General features: G+C 38.4%; 1 protein-coding gene across 1 annotated transcript in view; it reads right to left on the bottom strand.

Moving 5' to 3' along the window:
- Positions 10,209-25,074, bottom strand: part of KCNH5 (potassium voltage-gated channel subfamily H member 5) — a 302,879-nt gene continuing 288,013 nt past the window's right edge. The window contains exons 10-11 of the mRNA XM_018053761.1: positions 10,382-10,578; positions 10,209-10,214 (exon numbers count right to left, since the gene is read on the bottom strand). Coding sequence (XP_017909250.1) covers positions 10,209-10,214; positions 10,382-10,578 — 203 coding nt within the window. The remainder of the gene's footprint in view (positions 10,215-10,381; positions 10,579-25,074) is intronic.

Genomic DNA, 25,074 nt, shown 5'->3' with positions numbered 1-25,074 from the left:
ACTTGACGATACTAGGTACCTCATATAAACGAAATCAAACAATATTTTCTACTTCATACATCATGCATATATATACACTGTATAAAGTGGAAGTTGTTCAGTCATGTCCAACTCTTTGCGACCCCATGGACTATACAGTCCATGGAATTCTCTAAGCCAGAATACTGGAGTGGGTAGCCTTTCCCTTCTCCAGGGGATCTTCCCAAGCCAGGGATCATATTGCAGGTGGAGTCTTTACCAGCTGAGCCACCAGGGAAGCACATACGCAATACACAGCAGTGTGTATACATCAATCCCAATTTCCCATTCCATCCCAACACCCACCACTTCACCACTGCACCGGGTGTCCATATGTTTCCTTTATGTCTGTGTCTATAATTTTTATAAAAAGAGACATCAGAGAGTCCACTGTCTCTTTCCCCACACTCAAACATAGAGTACTGGCCGGCCATGTGAGGACACGGCAAGAGGGGAGCCATCTGTGACCCAAGAGAGTTCCCACCAGACGCCAACCCCTGCCAGCAGCTTGATCTTAGACTTCTAGCCTCCAGATCCTGTGAGAAAATAAATTTCTGTTTAACTACCCAGTCTGTGTTATTTTGTTATGGCTTTCTGAGCAGACTAATACAAGGGTTAAAAAAAATATCATTGAGGTGTTTCAGATTGCCCTGTCTTGAACAAAAGGATACAGAAGTGCACGGTAAAAAGCAGTACCAACCAGAAGCAAGAGGAGTCTCTGAGGCAACATGGAGGCATTTCTTTGCAACTACAACTAACAGGCAGGCATCTGTTTGGCATCATTTTTTATCAACATCCAATGGGCTCCCCTCCATGAACAAGCCTCTAAGGGTCCTCTCTCTAATTCCACCAGCAATAAGCTGTGACAACACCTGTGAAGTGTTGCCACCAGGGATGCTCATTATGGACTCAGTGCCCAGGGATTTTACTGGAGTTTAGCCAATAGGTATCCTCTGCCTGGCACATACTAAAATTCCACACTCCTTGAAGGAAAGCAGATGTCCAGCATGAATCATATTGTTTGAACAAACAGTAGGCATAGTGAGCTACTCTTACCTGTCAAAGTATTAGAAACCATCTTAAAATTCAAGCTCTCAAATGCCAGCCAAGGGCCCACTTTAGAAACAGGACTTTCGAAGTCTAGCAGTCATGCCTGCTGGGTTAACTCTATACACAAACAGTAAACATCAGTGTATAACAGGAGGCAGAATGAGCAGAAGTATGATGGTTACTTTTATTTTATTTTTTTAATATAAACTTATTTATTTTAATTGGAAGCTAATTACTTTACAATATTGTATTGGTTTTGCCATCGATCAACATGAATCTGCCATGGTTGTACACGCGTTCCCCATCCTGAACCCTCCTCCCTGATGGTTACTTTTAAAGTCTGATTAGAATTCTGTAAAATTTAGATATCACCTTCACTGGTTTTGCTGTGTGCCTTCTGGGCCTATAACTGAGTGCCAGTCCTCAAATTAATAAAAGAATTTAGTCATTTCAGGAAATGGTATCTTAGATTGGTAAAGGAAATAATCTATGAATAAAGTCAGAAAGCATGGCAACCTTCCTCTGCTGCTTTCCTATGCCTTTTCTGAATATGTTTAAATTTATTGGAAACTATAGAATTGCCTTATTATTACTGAAAACTATATACCAATCAGTTCTTTTGCTCAACTTAGCCCAGTTTCTGACTCTCATATTGGGGGTGGGGAGGGGAGTGGAGTGGGGGTGCTGTCTTAATCTCCAGAAGTCTGGTAAAGGCTGTGAAATAGGCCTCATTCCAGAAGAGTTGCTTTAACAACTCTTAAAAGAACAAAACAAAACAAAATACATAGTGTTGCAAAGGAAATATAATGAAATTCAATTATCAAAATATTAAAAGCAATTTAGAAAACAATAATCTATGTGCTTTTTTATTAACACAATAACACATCTAGCAGCAGGTCTAATAACTATCATAATTATGAAGCACTGATTAGCATAAACATTTCAGGATGTCTTCAACAAAAATAATGTGCTATGAAAACATAATCTCTTTTGGTACCACTAATAAAACCATAGTTTGGTATCAACATTCATAATTGAGAGAAAAGCTAAATTCCACTTAGAAATTAATAATGTAATAATTTTTCTCATCCAAATTTACAAGATCTAGGTAAAAATATCAGGCTTCTAGTATCATAAGATCAGGGTTCATGAAATCATTCCATTCAGTTCACAAATTGTTGACCAAGGGCAGGTAGACCTGTTTTGTTTTACTGGGATTCCAAGGCAAATACAATCAAAGTAAGTAGCAGCTTCCCTTCCACATTTGGAATGAGTTCTCTGGTTTTCACAGACACATAGTTTTAGCTCATGTGAGTTGTCTACCTGACTCCTACAGCCACCTCTTTTTTTGCTTTGTTTGTTTGGATTTTGTTTTCATCTGCATCCACCTCTTATATGGCTGTGCGGGCACCAGAGCGCCTAGAGGAGCTATTTCACATACAAGGTCCAGAGGGGCAGCGGTGAGGAGATATCCCTCGTCCAAGGTAAGGAGCAGTGGCTGCGCTTTGCTGGAGCAGCCGTGAAGAGATACCCCAGGTCCAAGGTAAGAGAAACCCAAGTAAGACGGTAGGTGTTGCAAGAGGGCATCAGAGGGCAGACCCACTGAAACCATAATCACAGAAAACTAGTCAATCTAATCACACTAGGACCACAGCCTTGTCTAACTCAATGAAACTAAGGCATGCCCTGTGGGGCATGGTGGAGAGGTCTGACAGAATGTGGTCCACTGGAGAAGAGAATGGCAAACCACTGCAGTATTCTTGCCTTGAGAACCCCATGAACAGTATGAAAATGCAAAATGATAGGATACTGAAAGAGGAACTCCCCAGGTCAGTAGGTGCCCAATATGCTACTGGAGATCAGTGGAGAAATAACTCCAGACAGAATGAAGGGATGGAGCCAAAGCAAAAACAATACCCAGTTGCGGATATGACTGGTGATAGAAGCAAGGTCCAATGCTGTAAAGAGCAATATTGCATAGGAACCTGGAATGTCAGGTCCATGAATCAAGGCAAATTGGAAGTGGTCAAACAGGAGATGGCAAGAGTGAACGTCGACATTCTAGGAATCAGTGAACTACAATGGACTGGAATGACTGAATTTAACTCAGATCACCATTATATCTACTACTGCAGGCAGGAATCCCTTAGAAGAAATGGAGCAGCCATCATGGTCAGCGAAAGAGTCTGAAATGCAGTGCATGGATGCAATCTCAAAAACGACAGAATGATCTCTGTTCATTTCCAAAGCAAACCATTCAATATCACAGTAATGCAAGTGTATGCCCCAACCAGCAATGCTGAAGAAGCTGAAGTTGAACGGTTCTATGAAGACATACTGAGTGCCAAAGAATTGATGCTTTTGAACTGTGGTGTTGGAGAAGACTCTTGAGAGTCCCTTGGACTGCAAGGAGATCCAATCAGTCCATTCTGAAGGAGATCAGCCTTGGGATTTCTTTGGAAGGAATGATACTAAAGCTGAAACTCCAGTACTTTGGCCACCTCATGTGAAGAGCTGACTCATTGGAAAAGACTTTCATGCTGGGAGGGATTAGGGGCAGGAGGAGAAGGGGCCAACAGAGGATGAGATGGCTGGATGGCATCACTGACTCGACGGACGTGAGTCTGAGTGAACTCCGGGAGTTGGTCATGGACAGGGAGGCCTGGTGTGCCGCAATTCATGGGGTCACAAAGAGTCGGACACGACTGAGTGACTGAACTGAACAGAACTGATGAAGACCTACAAGACATATAGAACTAACACCCGAAAAAGATGTCCTTTTCATTATAGGGGACTGGAATGCAAAAGTAGGAAGTCAAGAAACACCTGGAGTAACAGGCAAATTTGGCCTTGGAATACGGAATGAAGCAGGGAAAAGACTAATACAGTTTTGCCATGAAAATGCACTGGTCATAGCAAACACCCTCTTCCAACAACACAAGATAAGACTCTACACAAGGACATCACCAGATGGTCAACACCGAAATCAGATTGATTATATTCTTTGCAGCCAAAGATGGAGAAGCTCTATACAGTCAACAAAAACAAGACCAGGAACTGACTGTGGCTCAGATCATGAACTCCTTATTACCAAATTCAGACTGAAACTGAAGAAAGTAGGGAAAACCACTAGACCATTCAGGTATGACCTAAATCAAATACCTTATGATTATACAGTGGAAGTGAGAAATAGATTTAAAGGACTAGATCTGATAGATAGAGTGCCTGATGAACTATGGATGGAGGTTCGTGACATTGTACAGGAGACAGGGATCAAGACCACCCCCATGGAAAATAAATGTAAAAAAGCAAAATAGCTGTCTTGGGAGGCCTTACAAATAGCTGTGAAAAGAAGAGAAGTAAAAAGCAAAGGAGAAAAGGAAAGATATAAGCATCTGAATGCAGAGTCCCAAAGAATAGCAAGAAGAGATAAGAAAGCCTTCCTCAGTGATCAATGCAAAGAAATAGAGGAAAACAACAAAATGGGAAAGACTAGAGATCTCCTCAAGAAAATTAGAGATACCAAGGAAACATTTCATGCAAAGATGGGCTCGATAAAGGACAGAAATGGTATGGACCTAACAGAAGCAGAAGATATTAAGAAGAGGTGGGAAGAATACATGGAAGAACTGTGCAAAAAAGATCTTCATGACCCAGATAATCATGATGGTGTGATCACTCACCTAGAGCCAGATATCCTGGAATGTGAAGTCAAGTGGGCCTTAGAAAACATCTCTACGAACAAAGCTAGTGGAGGTGACGGAATTCCAGTGGAGCTATTTCAAATCTTGAAAGATGATGCTGTGAAAGTACTGCACTCAATATGCCAGTAAGTTTGGAAAACTCAGCATTGGCCACAGGACTGGAAAAGGTCAGTTTTTATTCCAATCCCAAAGAAAGGCAATGCCAAAGAATGCTCAAACTACCACACAATTGCACTCACATGCTAGTAAAGTAATGCTCAAAATTCTCCAAACCAGGCTTCAGCAATACATGAACCATGAACTTCCAGATGTTCAAACTGGTTTTAGAAAAGGCAGAGGAACCAGAGATCAAATTGCCAACATCTGCTGGATCATGGAAAAAGCAAGAGAGTTCCAGAAAAACATCTATTTCTTCCTTATTGATTATGCCAAAGCCTTTGACTGTGTGGATCACAATAAACTGTGGAGAATTCTTCAACGGATGGGAATACCAGACCACCTAACCTGCCTCTTGAGAAACCTATATGCAGGTCAGGAAGTAACAGTTAAAACTGGACATGGAACAACAGACTGGTTCCAAAGAGGGAAAGGAGTGCGTCAAAGCTGTATATTGTCACCCTGCTTATTTAACTTCTATGCAGAGTACATCATGAGAAATGCTGGGCTGGAAGAACCACAAGGTGGAATCAAGATCGCCGGGAGAAATATCACCTCAGATATGCTGATGACACCACCCTTATGGCAGAAAGTGAAGAGGAACTAAAAAGCCTCCTGATGAAAGTGAAAAAGAAGAGTGAAAAAGTTGGCTTAAAGCTCAACATTCAGAAAACGAAGATCATGGCATCTGGTCCCATCACTTCATGAGAAATAGATGGGGAAACAGTAGAAACATTGTCAGACCTTATTTTTTTGGTCTCCAAGATCACTGCAGATGGTGACTGCAGCCATGAAATTAAAAAACGCTTACTCCTTGGAAGGAAAGTTATGACCAACCTAAATAGCATCTTGAAAAGCAGAGACATTAGTTTGCCAACAAAGGTCCGACTAGTCAAGGCTATAGTTTTTCCAATGTTCATGTATGGATGTGAGAGTTGGACTGTGAAGAAAGCTGAGCGCTGAAGAATTGATGCTTTTGAACTATGGTGTTGGAGAAGATTCTTGAGAGTCCCTTGGACTGCAAGGAGATCCAACCAGTCCATTCTAAAGGAGATCAGCCCTGGGATTTCTTTGGAAGGAATAATGCTGAAGCTGAAACTCCAGTACTTTGGCCACCTCATGTGAACAGTTGACTCATTGGAAAAGACTCTGATGCTGGGAGGGATTGGAGGAAGGAGGAGAAGGGGACGACAGAGGATGAGATGGCTGGATGGCATCACTGACTTGATCGACGTGAGTCTGAGTGAACTCTGGGAGTTGGTGATGGACAGGGAGGCCTGGTGTGCTGCGATTCATGGGGTTTCAAAGAGTCAGACATGCCCTAGCACCTGAACTGAACTGAACTGAACTTCTTATATATGGCATTTTCCATTTCATGATAACCCTCTATGTGGGTGGTACTTAGCAGAGATTTGATTCCTAATAAAGGGAGAACTCTATTTGCAAACCTGCCATTCCCATCTGACTTGGAGGCTTCCACTCAGCTATTGACACACGAAGGCCCACCAGAAGCCACCTGTATTTATAAATAAATTTTCACTGAAGCACAACTAACCTCATTTATTTACATACTATCTTTGGTTGCTATGGACTGTATTGGGTCCTCCTGATATTAATATGGTCAAGTGCCAATCCCCTCAATATGATGATATTTGAAGAGTTTCTGGGAAATAATTAGGATTATATGAGGCCATGAGGGTCCTCTGGAGAAGGTGATGGCACCCCACTCCAGTACTCTTGCCTGGAAAATCCCATGGAAAGAGGAGCCTGGTAGGCTGCAGTCAATGGGGTCGCAAAGAGTCGGACATGACTGAGCGACTTCCCTTTCCCTTTTCACTTTCATGCATTGGAGAAAGAAATGGCAACCCACTCCAGTGTTCTTGCCTGGAGAATCCCAGGGACGGGGGAGCCTGGTAGGCTGCCATCCATGGGGTCACACAGAGTTGGACACGACTGAAGTGACTTAGCAGCAGCAGCAGCAGCAGCATGAGGGTCCTCATGATAAAATTTAGTGCCTTTATAACTGGGCTTCCAGGTGGCTCAGACAGTAAAGAATCTGCTTGCAGTGCTTGCAGTGCAGGAGACCTAGGTTCAATCCCTGGGTCAAGAAGACCCCTGGAGAAGGGAATGGCTACCTACACCAGTATTCTTGCCTGGAAAATTCCATGGACAGAGAAGCCTGGTGGGCTCCAGTCCATGGGGGGCAAAGAGCTGGACACAACTGGGTGACTGACACTTTTAGTTTCACAAGAAGAGATACTAGAGAAATTGCTTCCAAACTCTGTCCACCACATGAGGGCACAGAAAGAATCAGATGTCGCCAAAGCAGAAATAAAAGTTCTTATTGGGGACCCGAATTGACCATCACCTTGATCTTAGAGTTAACCTCCAGAACTGTGAGAAGTAAATTCCCATTGGTGAAACCACCCAATCTATGGTGTTTTGTAATGACAACCCAAGTTAAGACAGCTAATATCATGCTACAGTAGGAGGGTTGAGTAGTTGAGACAGGAACTATAAGGTCCTCAAGTATCTTGTCCTTGCCAGAAAAGTTTGCCAACTCCTTCTCTAGTTTTGGATGAAAATACCAGTTACAATTCTAGAAATTTTATATTGAAGGACCTAATGATGTTTAGTGGGAGCTATATTTGCCAACCATCTTGTTTCTCTTTAATGGATATGAAAGCAAGCAGCTCATGCTATCACATTCCTCCTACTACAGCCACTGAGAACTACACACTATAGAAAACTCCCCACTGAGACACCTTAAGTGCTTACGTGGCCAGAGCTATAAATCTATGAAGGCTGAAAACCTGGGTCCCAAATATGCTTCCCCAACTTAGTAGGAGCACACTTTTAATTAATGGTTATGATAGCTAGAAGACATCAATGGTATGCTAAAGACATACTTGACTCTGTAATTCACAAGGAATATTCACTTCAAGAATGCTTAAAATGGTAGCAATAAGAACAAAATATTTTTTGTTAATAGTTCAGTGGGGAAACTATTAGTGGAAGTGTGTCTGTGGGATATTGTTGTGGGGGGAAGAGTCAGCTATTCGAAAAACAAAATCAACACCGTATAAACTAAAGAATATGGGCTTTAGAATAGGCAGAGATGGTTTCAAATCTAGGCTGTGACCCGTCATTTATTTGGCATCCAGCTATCTCACTCTCAGAATCTCAACCTCCTCATCAATGAAATGCCTCATTTGCGGGTTGTTGATATTAAATTTGATTAATTATATGTAAAATATGTTGAAGTACATGGATATAAAATAGGCTTTCAAAATGGTAGCTCTTCTCATGAATCATAGGAAGATACTGTCTCAGTTTATCTTATTTATGAAAATACTTTTATCTGAGAACAAAGTGACACTGATGAGAAATACACCTGACCCGATACTCAAGTTATTGACACCATTCATCAATTACAGAAGGTCAGGGAATATTTTTTGAAAACAAGCAAACAAAAATCCTGACACACATTATAACAAGGAACAGGTTATTAAGGGAAGAAGTCATTTGATTTAACTCACACACTGGCACCTACAGAGGCAGGTGTACAATTCCTGGGTCCCATTAAAAAATAGCACAAGCTTTCTGCTCTACTTCTATGCCTGTCAGAGACAGACATGCTGCTACACACACTTGGCTCTCATAACCAGTGTGTGTGTGTGTGTGTGTGTGTGTGTGTGTGTGTGTGCCCAGACACATGTGATATGCATGTGCTCAGATGTTTGAAAGAGAAAAAAAGATGATAGAGCTTTGTGATGAACACATTTTGAAGAACTAAAGTTTATTTTGTCTTTATTACCCCTCTTTGAGGGATGCAATCATTTACATTGCAAGTATATCACTTGGTTATTTAATACTAATCCCTCCCATGTGTTTTGAAGGGAAAACAACTGCCCTTTTTCCCCACAAGAATATTATAAACATCAGATGAGATAATGTATAAACAACAATACTTAGAAGAGGACAGTGACAAATAATATCTGCCCTGAGGACTGTAAGGACAGACCCAGGTTATGGTAAGTTTGTAGTATGTGGGAAGATTCTAAAACTGGCAAAATGTATATCGGGAAGATTTAATAAGATATGAGTTTCAAATATCCACCAGGCAGCCTTGTAGAAGAGGAATTTGTCACTGGAAAAGGTAGAGCACAGAGTGAAGAGACGTATTTCTGTGTAATAATAGACAGGACTCCGATCTCCCCAATGAAGGAGCAGGTGCTCTGTTTAGTTCATATTTGGCACCAGTCTCCCAGGTTTATCATTACCTTAAATCCCAATTACTTGTACAAAGAGATGTTTCACATATTTGCATTTCACATAACATTCACACTCGCCTGTCAGCTCCTTGAGCGTAAAGACTGTGTTATTCAGGCCTCATGTTCTCTGTAGCTCTTTACATTTTGTCTTTCAGGTTGTGGATGCTCAATAACTATTTGTTAACAAAATATAAACTGAAACTGCTTTTCAAATATAAATCAAGTGTTGTGACACTAGTATGAATAGGACTCCTGCAGTCTTATCCCCTCTTAGAACCCTGAGTAGAGAATTGTATTGATTTGCTTATGCTCATTTCTATGTTGATGCAGTATAGATGTTAATTTGCCACTTGGATTGATTTTTTTTCTCTATGTTAACTAGCAGGAAGGTTCTATTTAAGGGGTTGGTGGAAGGGAAGGCTGTTATTTCAAAATACTTCACTGCAGACAGGCAATCATCTTAGATGAAATTCCTTAAGTGCAGTTATCCAAACGTCTATTTCAGTCTTGGCAATAAAAGAGCCCTCACCAATGTCCAATGACCTATAAATCAAAGCTAGAAGAATTCTTTATGCAAATTAAATTTGTGCCACACTCATCAATAAAAAAGAAAACAGCAAGAAGATTAAATTTGCAGCTGCCACACAAAGTAAAGGATTCCTGTATCTATTTGTAGGATATGTCAGTATGGCTTATTATTTTTTGAGATAGGGTACTTTGAAAGAATTAATGGGAAATGAGCTTTATGAATTGATTATTAAATGAGAGGGAGGGCATAAAGAGAGTCAGGAATATAAAGTAGGCAACCAGTTTGATTAAACTTAGAAGCTTTAAAAGACTCACATAATAAAGTAAGAGACACTGATATTAATTTTACAGCAGTATTATAAACCCCAGGAATTAACTAATTATATTATAGAACAGTTTGTTCCTCCTCAGGTCCATTTTTCATTTTACATTTAAATAATAGATATTCAAACCTTTATCCATGTATTCAGGGTTTTTATCACTCCTTTAAAAAGTAAGCAAAATAAAAAGAAAGGGGGAAAATTATGTCACTTTACATTGATGGGAATGTACTACTACAAAATAAAATCACTATACCACTCTTTAACTAATAGAATATAACGTATTAACCCGCTAGAGGCTAGTAAGTGGAAATGGATCCAGACAACTTACCCGTTTTCTTAGATTGCAAGTAAGAGTGAGATTCCTTGAGAACGAGTTTGCAAAAGCTGTATAAAAGTCCAGGACTTTAAGCAAGGCTTCTCGCTTGATGATGTGGAGGTCACAGTATGTCAGCGCTCGGACATTGGCACATGCGTGAGCAAGGGTAGTTTCCTTCCAGAAGATGTCTCCAAACACATCTCCTTTCCCTGGAAAATAGTTAAGATTCATACATTCAAGTATCTACACTCGTTTTTTTTTTATCCTAGTCATGTTCTTTTTTCAAATTCAGTTTCATATGTTACTGATCATTGAACATAATTTAAAGTCTAAGTATGGAACACCACATATGTACATATAACAGTGCACAACACTTTCATATAATATGTAAAGTAACATCATCCTAAATTCAGTCTTTGATGGAAATCTAGAGTGACATGAATAAACGAAATCCAACAGAGAAGCCGAGAACCTCATTTTAAGAAATAGTTTTATTACCTTCTGCCACCTTAACTTTTCCCATTCTGACTAAAAGGAGCAAAGGTGACTTCTCAGTTTCATCTTTTCTTCTGCTCCTTCTGGTAGAAATGACAGTAAAATGCAATATGTAAGAACCTCCTGTTATAGCTTTATAAATCTAGAACTGACTCGACATATATTAAACATAAATTATTCAGCACCTAGGGCTTGTGCTGGAGGCAAACAAAAGCTCACCAAAACTGATTCTCCAAGGATGCCTTTCCCTCTTCACAGAACTAAATCTCATGCACAGCTTCAGAGCCCCTGGAGAGAGCTCTAGTTCACAATTACAGAACCAAAGAAACTAAGCTGGGTAAAACACAGAGGCCCAGATTTGCTATGCCATAAACAGTTCCATAAAGAGTGCTGTACTGTAGTCAAATGTGGATGTTAAAATAATAGAACACAGAAATCAACTATTTACTTCAGAGCAACACCCACTGGTGATCTGAAATCAACAGTTCACCATCCTGAGTCAAGAGTACTTAGTTGCCCAAACACAGGGAAATGAGGAAGCTTCAGAGTAAGTGCTAAAAGGTTTTTCTGCTGAGGCAGTTCCATACGTGTCCCTGGCTTGTGAAGGGCCATCAACTGTGTTCTCCATTCTTCTGCAGGAAAGAGAAGGTTTTAAAGTGAAAAAGATGGGGAATATATCCAGGAGGGAAAAAAATATCTTTCTACAGTCACTCTTTCAAAGATTTATTTTTTATGTACTCTAACCACAGAGATAAGTGAAGATTAAAGTGAAGATTAAAACACTCTCATCATGAAGATTAAAGTCAGAACTGACAGGAACTAAGGAAGAAGAAAGATGCCTTATAACACGTCAGGCATCAGACCAACAGAGAAAAGATAGCATGCAACCAGATAAATGAGAGAAAAAGAGACAGAAAGAGAGGCTGAGGTTAAGTGAGATTATGGATTCTTTGCCTACCCTACACAGAAAGTTTGGAAATCCTTATAGAACCAAGAGCCACTCTGGGATGGAGAGAGAAAACACATATATCACTGAGGGGGTAGTTAAAACCACTATGTGATCAAATGATCATCATAAAACAACCGTGATAGATACTTAATAAATATTGAGCAATCTCATTTGTTTCCAGATTCTCCCAACATTTCCTTTTTAGTTAGTGATGATGACCTTTTAAGCTGCTGATGAACAGCTTAACTGTATGACAGTCACATATTTGTTCAAGGAAGGATTAGGGACCTGAGAGCCAAATAAGATGTCTGGAGTGATACAGCATCAAAACAATCCAGGGAGACTTTAACCATAGAAATTTAAAAGATAAACCCTACCTCCCCTCAACACAGATGAATTTTAGAGCTCCATTTTCTTTAAACTAGCAATTCCAATTACAGGTATTTATTTCAATTGCATTATCTGAAGTACCGAGTTCACTGAAGTGATATTTATAATTGCCAGAAAGGGTAGAAACAATATAAATGTGAGTAAAAATAAATAAATAACTGATGGAATATCATGCAGCCACTAAACATCATAATTTTTTAAAGTGACAGCAAATTTGCCTCAGCACAGGAGTCAGTGTGACAGTCTCATAAAAACGACAGAGAAATGTTCACATTATGTGAAATAATAAAAGCAGAATATTAAATCATACATATAGTATAACCTCATGTTCAGTTCAGTTCAGTTCAGTCAGCCAGTCGTGTCCAACCCTTTGCAACCCCATGAATCGCAGCATGCCAGGCCTCCCTCTCCATGACCAACTCCCGGAGTTCACTCAGATTCACGTCCATTGAGTCAGTGATGCCATCCAGCCATCTCATCCTCTGTCGGCCCCTTCTCCTCCTGCCCCCAATCCCTCCCAGCATCAAAGTCTTTTCCAATGAGTCAACTCTTTGCATGAGGTGGCCAAAGTACTGGAGTTTCAGCTTCAGTATCATTCCTTCCAAGGAAATCCCAGGGCTGATCTCCTTCAGAATGGACTGGTTAGGCACCTTCTTCTTCCCAGAAACACACACAAAGCAAATGTATCAAATAGTAGGTTTTCTTGTAAAAGGATAATTGTTGTTGTTCAGTCGCAAAGTTGTGTCACACTCTTTGTGACCCCATGAACTGCAGCAAGCCAGGCTTCCCTGTCCTTTACTATTTGCCTAAGTTTACTCAGACTAATGTCCATCGAGTCAGTGATGTCATCCAACCATCTCATTCTCTGTGGCTCCCATTTCATCTTGCCCTTGATCTTTTCCAGCATCAGGAAAAGAGTTTGCTCTTCACATCAAGATAATGGATCAGTTTTACTACATCTTTTAATTTACATGTGCTATTTTTTAACCAGAAGAAATCAACTATTATATTATTATAGTCCCCGGTGTTATGGAAATAACAGAACTTTTAAAGGGCTGCTTTGAGCCACTATTGTGATTCCTTTCCCCCTATTGCCACTGTTACTCTTTCTATACTGGGTTTTACATTGAAGAGAGACAAATGGTTACATTTCTTTCTCAGTCATTTCTGAAACGTTTTCTCAAGCTATCACTTATATTACAAGCTCTGACCTATTTATAAATACTCATTACTTTTCAACTATTTGATTTTCATGTATAGCAACAACAATAATTATTAGTGTCTTTGACTCAGTAATTTTGCTTCTGGGACTCAATCAAAAGATTTAAAACAAACGCATATAATATTCACTGAAGTGCTATTAACTATAACCTCAGATTGGCAAAAATAAATAAATTAAAAAATCCAAATACAACAGAAATCTATAGCTATGTATATATTAATTCATGAGAATTCAAACTAGTTTCAGAAATTCCATGCAAAAATGTAGATCTCATAATGTTAAGCAAAAAATAAAGATACAATTACGGTTACAGCTATAGTAAAGTACACAAAAATGAAACTGAAAATTTAATAGAATTTTCTCAGACACTTCTCCAAAGAAGACATACAGATGGCCAATAAAAACATGAAAAGATCTCAACATCACTCATTATTCAGTTCAGTTCAGTCACTCAGTCATGTCTGACTCTGCGACCCCATGAACTGCAGCACACCAGGCCTCCCTGTCCATCACCAACTCTGAGTCCACCCAAACCCATGTCCATTGAGTCAGTGATCCAATCCAGCCATCTCATCCTCTGTTGTCCCTTCTCCTCCTGCCCTCAATCTTTCCCAGCATCAGGGTCTTTTCAAATGAGTCAGCTCTTTGCATCAGATGGCCAAAGTCATTATTAGAGAAATGTAAATCAAAACTACAGTGAGATACACATCATGCCAGTCATAATGGCCATCATCAAGAAAATCTACAAACAATAAATTCTAAAGAGGACGTGGAGGAAAGGAAACCCTCTTGCACTGTTAGCGGAATGTAAATAAAGCCGTTCTGGAGAACAGAATGGAGATTCCTCAAAAGACTAGGACTAAAACTACCATATGACCCAGGCATCCCAACTGCTGAGATATATGCTGGGTGTATATGCTGAGAAAAATAGCAATTCAAAAAGATACGTTTCATTCTTTTACAAGTGGTTGACCAGTTTTCCCAGCACCACTTGTTAAAGAGATTGTCTTTACTCCATTGTATATTCTTGCCTCCTTTGTCAAAGATAAGGTGTCCATATGTGTGTGGATTTGTCTCTGGGCTTTCTATTTTGTTCCATTGATCTACATGTCTGTCTTTGTGCCAGTACCATACTGTTTTGATGACTGTGGCTTTGTAGTAGAGCCTGAAGTCAGTCAGGTTGATTCCTCCAGTTCCATTCTTATTTCTCAAGATTGCTTTGGCAATTCGAGGTTTTTTGTATTTCCATACAAGTCTTGAAACTATTTGTTCTAGTTCTGTGAAAAATATGGCTGGTAGCTTGATAGGGATTGCATTGAATTTGTAAATTGCTTTGGGTAGCATACTCATTTTCACTATATTGATTCTTCCGATCCATGAACATGGTATATTTCTCCATCTATTAGTGTCCTCTTTGATTTCTTTCATCAGTGTTTTATAGTTTTCTATATATAGGTCTTTAGTTTCTTTAGGTAGATATATTCCTAAGTATTTTATTCTTTTCATTGCAATGGTGAATGGAATTGTTTCCTTAATTTCTTTTTCTACTTTCTCATTATTAGTGTATAGGAATGCAAGGGATTTCTGTGTGTTGATTTTATATCCTGCAACTTTACTATATTCATTGATTAGCTCTAGTAATTTTCTGGTGGAGTCTTTAGGGTTTTCCATGTAGAGGATCATGTCATCTGCAAACAGTGAGAGTTTTACTTCTTTTCCAATTTGGATTCCTTTTATTTCTTTTTCTGCTCTGATTGCTGTGGCCAAAACTTCCAGAACTATGTTGAATAGTAGCGGTGAAAGTGGACACCCTTGTCTTGTTCCTGACTTTAGGGGAAATGCTTTCAATTTTTCACCATTGAGGATAATGTTTGCTGTGGGTTTGTCATATATAGCTTTTATTATGTTGAGGTATGTTCCTTCTATTCCTGCTTTCTGGAGAGTTTTTATCATAAATGGATGTTGAATTTTGTCAAAGGCCTTCTCTGCATCTATTGAGATAATCATATGGTTTTTGGAGAGGGTGTGGAGAAAAGGGAACCCTCCTACACTGTTGGTGGGAATGCAACTAGTACAGCCACTATGGAGAACAGTGTGGAGATTCCTTTAAAAATTGCAAATAGAACTACTGTATGACCCAGCAATCCCACTTCTGGGCATACACACCAAGGAAACCAGAATTGAAAGAGACACATGTACTCCAATGTTCATCGCAGCACTGTTTATAATAGCCAGGACATGGAAACAACCTAGATGTCCATCAGCAGATGAATGGATAAGAAAGCTGTGGTACATATACACAATGGAGTATTACTCAGCCATTAAAAAGAATTCATTTGAATCAGTTCTGATGAGATGGATGAAACTGGAACCGATTATACAGAGTGAAGTAACCCAGAAAGAAAAACACCAATACAGTATACTAACACATATATATGGAATTTAGAAAGATGGCAATGACGACCCTGTATGCAAGACAGGAAAAAAGACACAGATGTGTATAATGGACTTTTGGACTCAGAGGGAGAGGGAGAGGGTGGGATGATTTGGGAGAATGGCATTCTAACATGTATACTATCATGTAAGAATTGAATCGCCAATCTATGTCTGACGCAGGATACAGCATGCTTGGGGCTGGTGCATGGGGATGACCCACAGAGATGTTATGGGGAGGGAGGTGGGAGGGGGGGTTCATGTTTGGGAACTCATGTAAGAATTAAAGATTTTAAAATTAAAAAAATAAAAAACTAAAAAAAAAAAAAGACACATGTACCACAATGTTCATTGCAGCACTGCTTACAATAATCAGGACATAGAAGCAACCTAGATGTCTATCAACAGATGAATGAATAAAAGAAGTATGGTACATATATACAATGGAATATTACTCAGCCATAAAAAGGAACAAATTTTAGTCAGTTGTAGTGAGGTTTACAGATAAACCTAGATCCTGTTATACAGAGTAAAATAAGACAGAAAGATAAAAATAAATAGAATATATTAAAGCATATATATGGAGTGTAGAAAAATAGTACTCATGAAACTATTTGCAGGGAAGAAGGAATAGAGAAACAGATATAGAGGACAGACTTGTGGACACAGAGGGGGAAGGAAAGGGTAGAATGAATTGAGAAAGTAGCATTGACATATACATACTACCATGTGTGAAAATAGCTAGCTGGTGGGAAGCTGCTGTGTAACAGAGGGAGTCCAGCCTGGCACTCTGTGACAACTTAGAGAGGAGGAAGAAGGGTGGGGTGGGAGGGAGGTCCAAGCGGGAGGAGATATAAATATAGAGTTATGACTGATTCTTGATGTTACACAGCAAAAACAACAAAACATTGTAAAGCAATTATCCTCCAATAAATCATCTACTATTCCTTAATTTCTTATAGAAGAGTAATCTTGATGAACACAAAATTATTATGTTTTATTATTCTATGTTAGTCTATATGGTATATTATAGGTTACTATTATTTATCAATTGATAATAAATTGTGTCAAAAATCAAAAGGGATATAAGACAAAAGAAAATGCATATAACTATTTCAGAAATTGGTTTCAAGTGATGTGTTTATTGTTTGCTTTCTCTCTACTTTTTGTTTTATACATATTTTCTAATGAATTTTTTATTTAAAAATAACAAATTTTGTTCACAGATGTTTTTCCTTATAGTTTTTAGTGGGACTGAATTAATAAAGTAGGTACACATATCTGCAGAACAGTAAATAAATATCCATTAATAAATAAGTGTATCATCAATAGATAAAAGATACGCAATATATACATAAATTTCCCTTTGCCACTATAGATCATTTTAAATTGTGGAGGCATTCAAATGTCTGTTATATGTTTTATTTTACCTAAATTGATGAAATTAAAATTCTCACCATATTTCTATCAACATTTTAAAATTTAAATTCTTTATCTTTTTTAGTATCATGGGGAAATAAAAAGTCTATGAGGCTGAAAAGTAACACGGGAAGTTAACTGACTCAACCACAGTAAAATTAGCCTCTGCTCCTCTCCCTAAAAAATGTCTAGAGAAGCATAGCAAAATTGATAAATATGGATTATCCTGCTCCAAACATGAGAACTCGTGTTACATATAAGCAATACTGATTGTTTTATAATACAGAATTTCCATTAGGATACACAATATATCAATCAGACATTAATCAAACTATTTTTCTTTATCCAGTTTTCCATATCACCTAATAGTCACTTAATTCACAACTTTTAAGGCACTTGTGGGAAGATGGTTGTCACATAACTCAACTAACAAATTTACAACCTGACTAATGTTCCTCAGGAAATATTATGCACATTTATGCTGAGTAACATGCAGGAATCACAGCAGTGAAGACACAGGGTTATGTATGGACTGTCAGAATAGAAAAAAGCCCTTTTTTTCATCACAAAGGCTTTGTACACTTTTAGAACTGGGAAATCCTGTTCATCCTCTTAACTATAGAATATTTGATATTAGTTTTTAGGTCAGCTCCCTCTGGGTGCAAATAGTTTCACCTATAAACATTTTAGAGTTTGAGAAAACTAACCTTCTCCCAAAGTGCTAAAATTAGTAGAAAAGCTCACACTCTACATGAAAGTTGTTGTTTGGTCTATTTATATTTTCTCAGTTCTTTGCATCAAGTCTTATGAATCATTTCACTTCCAAACCACAGGAAACTGGATTGTAAAATAGAAGAAAATGTTAACAATTTATACAGCAAAAAACTGGAAAATTTAAGACAAAATAAAGACAAATAGTTGCAACATACTTAAAGGAGTAATACAGATCATAGTACGCCAGTCCCCTGATGTGCTGATTTTACAGTGTTTTTATTTTAATGTGAAACACATCATTTGATGAGTTGATGATATAGATAAAATGAATTCATAAAAATTATCTCAGTTATTCATCAATGAGTACAGCGATCCACTATAGCCAATGAATTCCTAAAAATAGAGTGCTTGAGGCTTACTTAGGTAGTTTTCTGTGACTATATGTGATACAGTGATAGCTCTATTTAACAATTCTTCTATAGAATGGACTTAATTCACCTATTTACTTTTATTAGTCAGCCCTTCACTATAACAGATGGTTGTAGTCGGCTCATAAACTTTATTGTGAATTCATATGCACAAAAATTCATTTATAAATTAACAAAGCTAAGAGTTCTTAAATTGTGTGATTTTAAATTGACTTTGACTTTATAAACAGCAAATGTCATAAAGTAATATTTTGAAGGAAAAGAAAATGATGAGCACTAAAACTTAGAGATTATATAGGTGTGTTAGAATGGAGTTTTTAAAACATTTAGAACTGATGCCTGCCAGTCTTTAGTGATTGATCTTCAAAGTCATCTTGTTGAAAAACTATAACAGATGCAAATCTGACACCTTGAGAGAAGCAAATAATTCTTATCTACCTAAAAAATTACTGATTTAGCTTACGAATTTTTATTGACATGCACAAAGAATGAGCTAAATAGTTCTCATTAAGTGGATGTATAAAAACAGAAAGTATTCTGATGAATAAGTGAAGGACAATGGCAGCTACCTTTGCGAAGGTAGAAGATGTGGTAATAAGCAGGCTGAAAATCCTGAATTTGGCACTATTAGTATTAAGAACAAATTGGTTATATACAGAAATCTGAACCTGTGTCCAAATCAAGAAAGTTAGTAGCATATTATTTTTTTTAAGTCTAAGAAAGAGACTAAATTAAAAAGTAGTTGAGTCTTAAAATTCTATTTTCTCTTTCAAAGAAAGCATTCAGAGTTGAGACTTATTATAATTTCATACTACTTTCACATCTGTCAAATGGGAGAAATGATGGCTGTCCACTTCACCCCATTCAACGAATGCAGCCAGCATCCTAACCCTAACTCTAGCACTACACTTAAGCTAGAAAATGCGTTTTATACTGTGGGGGAAAAGACATGCAGAAAATAGAAATCCTGCTCTCAAGAATTTTTAAGTATATAATACAAGAGACATGTCCAAAAAATATAAGTACTGTAGAATCAGGAATGACAAAGTACATAAGAGAAAATGTTTATTTTTAATTCAAGGGAGTTTCATTAAGACCTCACAAGTAAAATAGTGTGTGAGTTTAATCACAGTGGAGTCTTTGAGAGAAGAGCAGTATTTTTTTTTGTGCAAGAGCAGCATGAACATGATTTGCCCAGGGCATGATGAGCAGTGTTACCCCAATACTAGAACCCTATGGGATGTAGAGAGAAGGCCACGTCTAGAGGGAAAAAAGAGCATCCAAGAGGGAGAAACTTTAGTGCTGTGCAACAGTCTGCTTCACCCTGTTCGAAAGACAGAACCACCAGAACTGTTTCAAGTAAAGACAGTCATGGCCTATTCAGTGCTTTAGTGATGGTATGAAGCGTGTCAAAGGAAGTACTGTTACATCACTGAGAGACAACCATATGATATTTCAGAGATTACAGACATGTGACTTCACCTTGCCTCACAACCACTCATCACAAGTTAAGACAGTGACAAGATTAAAGGGGAAAGAAAGATATAGAGGACATGATAGTAGAAAACAAAAGCTCCATGATTTGTCTATTGATTCGAGTGAGATCGAGGGAGTAACATATTTAAAATAGTCTAGGAAGAAATATGAACCAAGAATTCCATACCCAGCAAAACTGATTTTCAAGAACTCAGGGATTTTGCTCCCATGGATTTTTCCCAAGATTAGTGAATATCCTTTAGACAACTAAATTACCTAGAGAGACACTGATACAGACTAGTGGTAGCCCTAACTATATAGTTACTTGCAGAATTAAGACTAAACAAAGGTTAAAGGGAAAGGGTACAGTATGCTATGCTATAGGCTCTGAAAATATAGAGCTAGTACAGCTGCTAAAAATAATGACGGGTGGGGAAGAATGGGAAAACAAGCATATGCAAAAATCTTTATATGTATTTTCAGTAATTATACTGGTGGTAATGGTATTAGTATGTTATTCTGAGGTTGCTATATTTGTAATGTCACATAAAGCAACTGAGCATTTATGCAATACTTTAATTTGATCATCCCCAGCATTCTTAATATGGAAGAAGTAGTTGAAGATGTAATACAGAAGTGAATAAATAAAGCCCTACTATACTGAATTTTAGCTAAATATAATCTGTATTAATTCATTAGAAATTTTATTTTTATTTATCTATCTATATATATGGGTGTATATACACATATATACAGAGACACAGACACAGATATGTCTTTCTCCTCATTTTATTTATTAAATGGACCAAGAAACAATGACTGACTCAGTAGCTGTGAATATCTGTAGGACCAAAACTGTGAAATAAATTTCACAAAAAATGAATTCAGGCTTCTTGGAGAAACGCATCAGGTGTGAGGCAGATTTATACAAGATGAGGATCTGCTCATACTGCGTAGCAATGAAGTCATCAAAGACTACTGTATCAAAAAGACATAGGAGCCAACTTGAAGGGGCTCTAACTTGGCAAAGACAGGACACTGGCATTTCAATAGTGGTCAAAATTGTAATGCACTAAAATTCATTTGTTTAAATTCATTAGTCCATAAAGATATTTTTAAGGAACTATCTAGGTACCCTTAAAGGACAAGAAACCAACTGGCTATCTTAAAAGCTGGTAAATAATGGAAAAGTATAAAGTATATGTGCAGTCACTCCTATGTGAACTGCATGCGGCTGCTAAGTTGCTTCAGTCGTGTCTGACTCTGCCATAGACGGCAGCCCACCAGCCTCCTCTGTCCCTAGGATTCTCCAGGCAAGAATACTGGAGTGGATTGCCATTTCCTTCTCCTGTGAACTGCATACTGGGTAACCTAATAGTAGTTGAGAGGTGACTCTCTATAAAAGCATTCCAATCAAAAACAAAAATATAAACTAGAATAATTCCCTTTTGCAACTCCCAATGAGTTAATGGAGCTAGGCACTGAGTATTGACAGTTGCTGCTGCTGCTGCTAAGTCACTTCAGTCATGTCCGACTCTGTGCGACCCCATGGACGGCAGCCCACCAGCTCCCCCATCCCTGGGATTCTCCAGGCAAGAACACTGGAGTGGGTTGCCATTTCCTTCTCTAATGCATCAAAGTGAAAAGTGAAAGTGAAGTCGCTCAGTCGTGTCCAACCCTCAGCGACCCCATGGACTGCAGCCTTCCAGGCTCCTCCGTCCATGGGATTTTCCAGGCAAGAGTACTGGAGTAGGGTGCCATTGCCTTCTCCGTGACAGTTGCTAACAAAACAGAAATACAGCTAAAGACAAATATACGTGTCATCTGATGAAGGAACACAGACCCACTTATAATCTTGCAAAGGGATTGAACCTGAGTCTGATGAGGGCTCTGGATCCAGCTGCTAGTTGACAGGAAATAGAGAGGATGGAGAAACCTGCTAAATGACAGTCAGGATGCAATCAGCAGAGTCCAGACTGTGGGAACTCTGCAGGACAAAGGGCTCAGGGTCTTCAGCAAATAATTATAAAGAAAAGAAAGGGGTAAAGGAGGAACTTGTAGATTTAAATGATAGATCAAATTCAGAAGTAGGTGAATTAAACTTGGTGTTTAGAATAGATCACAAGGTGTAACTTCTCCCAGGTGGATGGAGATTGTACAAGGTCTTTCACTTGACCTGTGAGACAGTCACAGGATCTTTGAACTACAGAGCTTCATTAGGTTATATGTTTATATTGTTATACTTTATGAACCTGTTTTTTAGTTTACAAATTAAAAAATTCTAGTAGTTTTGATGTGCACCTACTCAGTAACACCTCCACCTCCCTATACCAAAAGAAGCCTGACTTCTCAATGGCATTCACAGAGCAAGTCAACCAACACCTACAATTTACTAGCTTCGATCTTCTCAGTGACAAAACAAAACCAACTTATTAAACTTGTAATTAGTTAAACTTTCAATTTCTTAAAGGCTAAAGCACACTTGATACTTTTTGAGAAAATATGAAATAATGGGCTTGACTAAGGGAAGGCAGAGTAGAGAGGCATAGTGGGAGCAAGACACTGGTATGTAGGTAGGTATAAGAAATCTAGAAAAATAAAGATGAAGCTTTCTAAACATGGATGCCATGGCTTCAGAAAAACAGAAGAGCAATGAGAAAGGCAAGACAAGCCTTCCAACTCTGTCCAGGAACTGTTAGCAGTTAAGGGAAGAGTGGAGGATTAAGCATAGGAACTGAGACAAGTCACAAGACCAGTACAAACTCAAGGAGTGGAAAAATAGACTCCACGTCTTCATGGAAGAAACTGAAAGGATTTGTAGCCATTCTTGCAGTCGTGATGCATCCACCACATTCATACCCACCAACCAGATGGACTCTGAAATTTTCCAATACCCACATGAAAGACAGAACTTAATATCCTCATCTTATGTTCTGAGGGCTCATGTCAGTTCTCCCCAGACCTAAACACCTTTATGGGGTAAACTAGTCACTTGGAGCAGGGCCATATCTATAGACATTTAGTAGCTGATTAACCATCTTACACTTGGGTAAAAAAAAAAAAAAAAATCTGTAAAGCGGAGTCACTCAGTTGTGTCCGACTCTTTGTGACGCCATGGACTATATATAGCCTACCAGGTTCCTCCGTCCATGGGATTCTCCAGGCAAGAATACTGGAGTGGGTTGCCATCTCCTTCTACAGGGGATCTTCCTAACCCAGAGATAGAACCCAGGTCTCCTGCATTGCAGGCAGACACTTTACCCTTTGAGCCACCAGGGAAGCCCTTTTACACTTTACTTTTTATGGTACTTTTTTTTAAGATATGATTTATTTTTTATTGATTCACAATTAAGCAATTGATTTATTTAATTTATCAATTAAATTATTAATAAATTTAATTTATTTAATTTATTAATTGATTTGTTTAATTGTAAATAGTTAATTTACGATTTTGTGTTAATTACTGGTATGGTATTTAATAGTGTTGTTAGAAGAAAAGCTTATTTTTGGCTGTGTGGCATGTGGGATCTTAGTTCCTCAACAATGGATCAAACCCATGGCCCCTGAATGGAAGAGAAGAATCTTAACCACTGGACCTTGAGAGAAGTCCCAGAAAAAAATATTTTTAGTAAAAGGGAACAAAGCGGTAAAGTTAATATTCAGCACTCAAGATTAAACCAAAATTTCAAATTCTATTTTAAAATTCCTGGTAAAGAAAGCATCACATTTGAAATGTGATGGTTAAGAGAATGGACATGGAGTCAGACAAATCTGGGTTCAAATCCTACACCCACCATTCATTTTCTAGGCGTGACCTAGGGTGACTCACTGACACTGCAGAGCACTGGCTTCTTCATCTGTAAGATGAATTCCCTAGGGCTCAGACGGTAAAGAATCTGCCTGCAATGCAGGAGATGACCTTGGTTCGATACCTGGGTCAGGAAGGCTCCCTGGAGAAGGGAATGGCAACTTACTCCAATATTCTTCCCTGGAGAATGCCATGGACAGAAGTGCCTGGTGGGCTACGTGTATGGGGGTCACAAAGAATCAGACACAACTGAGCAACTAACAAGATGACTATACTAAACACTTTTTTCACAGATAAATTAGAGAATTTGATGTAATAATATTTATAAGATAGTGAATATTTAACAACTATTCGTATTTAAACCAGATTTTCAAAGGAGTCTAGGGGTCTAGACTGTATTTCTCAAAAATATACTTTAAAAGTTGTGATAGGAAATCTTAAAATCCAAACATATCTAGGTGTTTAAATTGTACTTAAGCATGGGCATGCTCAATTACTAACTAGAGATAAGATGTTTCTTTCTATAAGTCCCTTTTAACCCTAAAGCATTGATATTCCAATAAATAATACTAATTTGTATATCTATCCATTCCAGTTAATGGTAAAAGTAATGGCAATTTCATGAATTAAAGCCAAATTCCCTTCCAAAGAAAAAAAATTTTCTATCATGGCAAACAACCAGAATGTAAGTTCAATTCTTTCTTGATACTGGGAGTTGCTAATGGAGAACAAGGAAACGGTGTTTTCGTAAAGAGTTTTTAGTGGCCTGAGATATTTAGCATTTATCCCTTCTTATTCTCCATGTTCAAATTGCCCAACTAACAGTAGGGAAGTGTTTTCTCAGTTTGTATTAGATCTATGCCAAAGCTAGGATCCTAGAGAAACACATTTTACAAAAACCACATAGATGAAAGACAAACAGAGGGTAGTCAGTATCTCAAGATAAAACAAAGAAAATGGCAACAGAATACAACACAAGAACTAAAACAGCTGTAAAAACAACTTAATGGCAAAACAAAGTGCTGAATAATTTGGCTCATTGAACCCTTACTGCTGCTGCTGCTGCTGCTAAGTCACTTCAGTCATGTCTGACTCTGTGCGACCCCATAGACTGGCAGCCTGCCAGGCTCCCCTGTCCCTGGGATTCTCCAGGCAAGAACACTGGAGTGGGTTGCCATTTCCTTCTCCAATGCGTGAAAGTGAAAAGGGAAAGTGAAGTCGCTCAGTCATGTCTGACTCTTAGCGAACCCATGGACTGCAGCCCACCAGGCTTCTCCATCCATGGGATTTTCCAAGAGTACTGGAGTGGGTTGCCATTGCCGTCTCTTAACCTTTACTGAGAACCTATTAAAGAGGTCCTTATCACAGATT

This window comes from Capra hircus, chromosome 10, assembly GCF_001704415.2.
Source record: "Capra hircus breed San Clemente chromosome 10, ASM170441v1, whole genome shotgun sequence".
NCBI classification, from domain to species: Eukaryota; Metazoa; Chordata; class Mammalia; order Artiodactyla; family Bovidae; genus Capra; species Capra hircus.
This window is presented reverse-complemented; position numbering and strand designations above follow the sequence as displayed.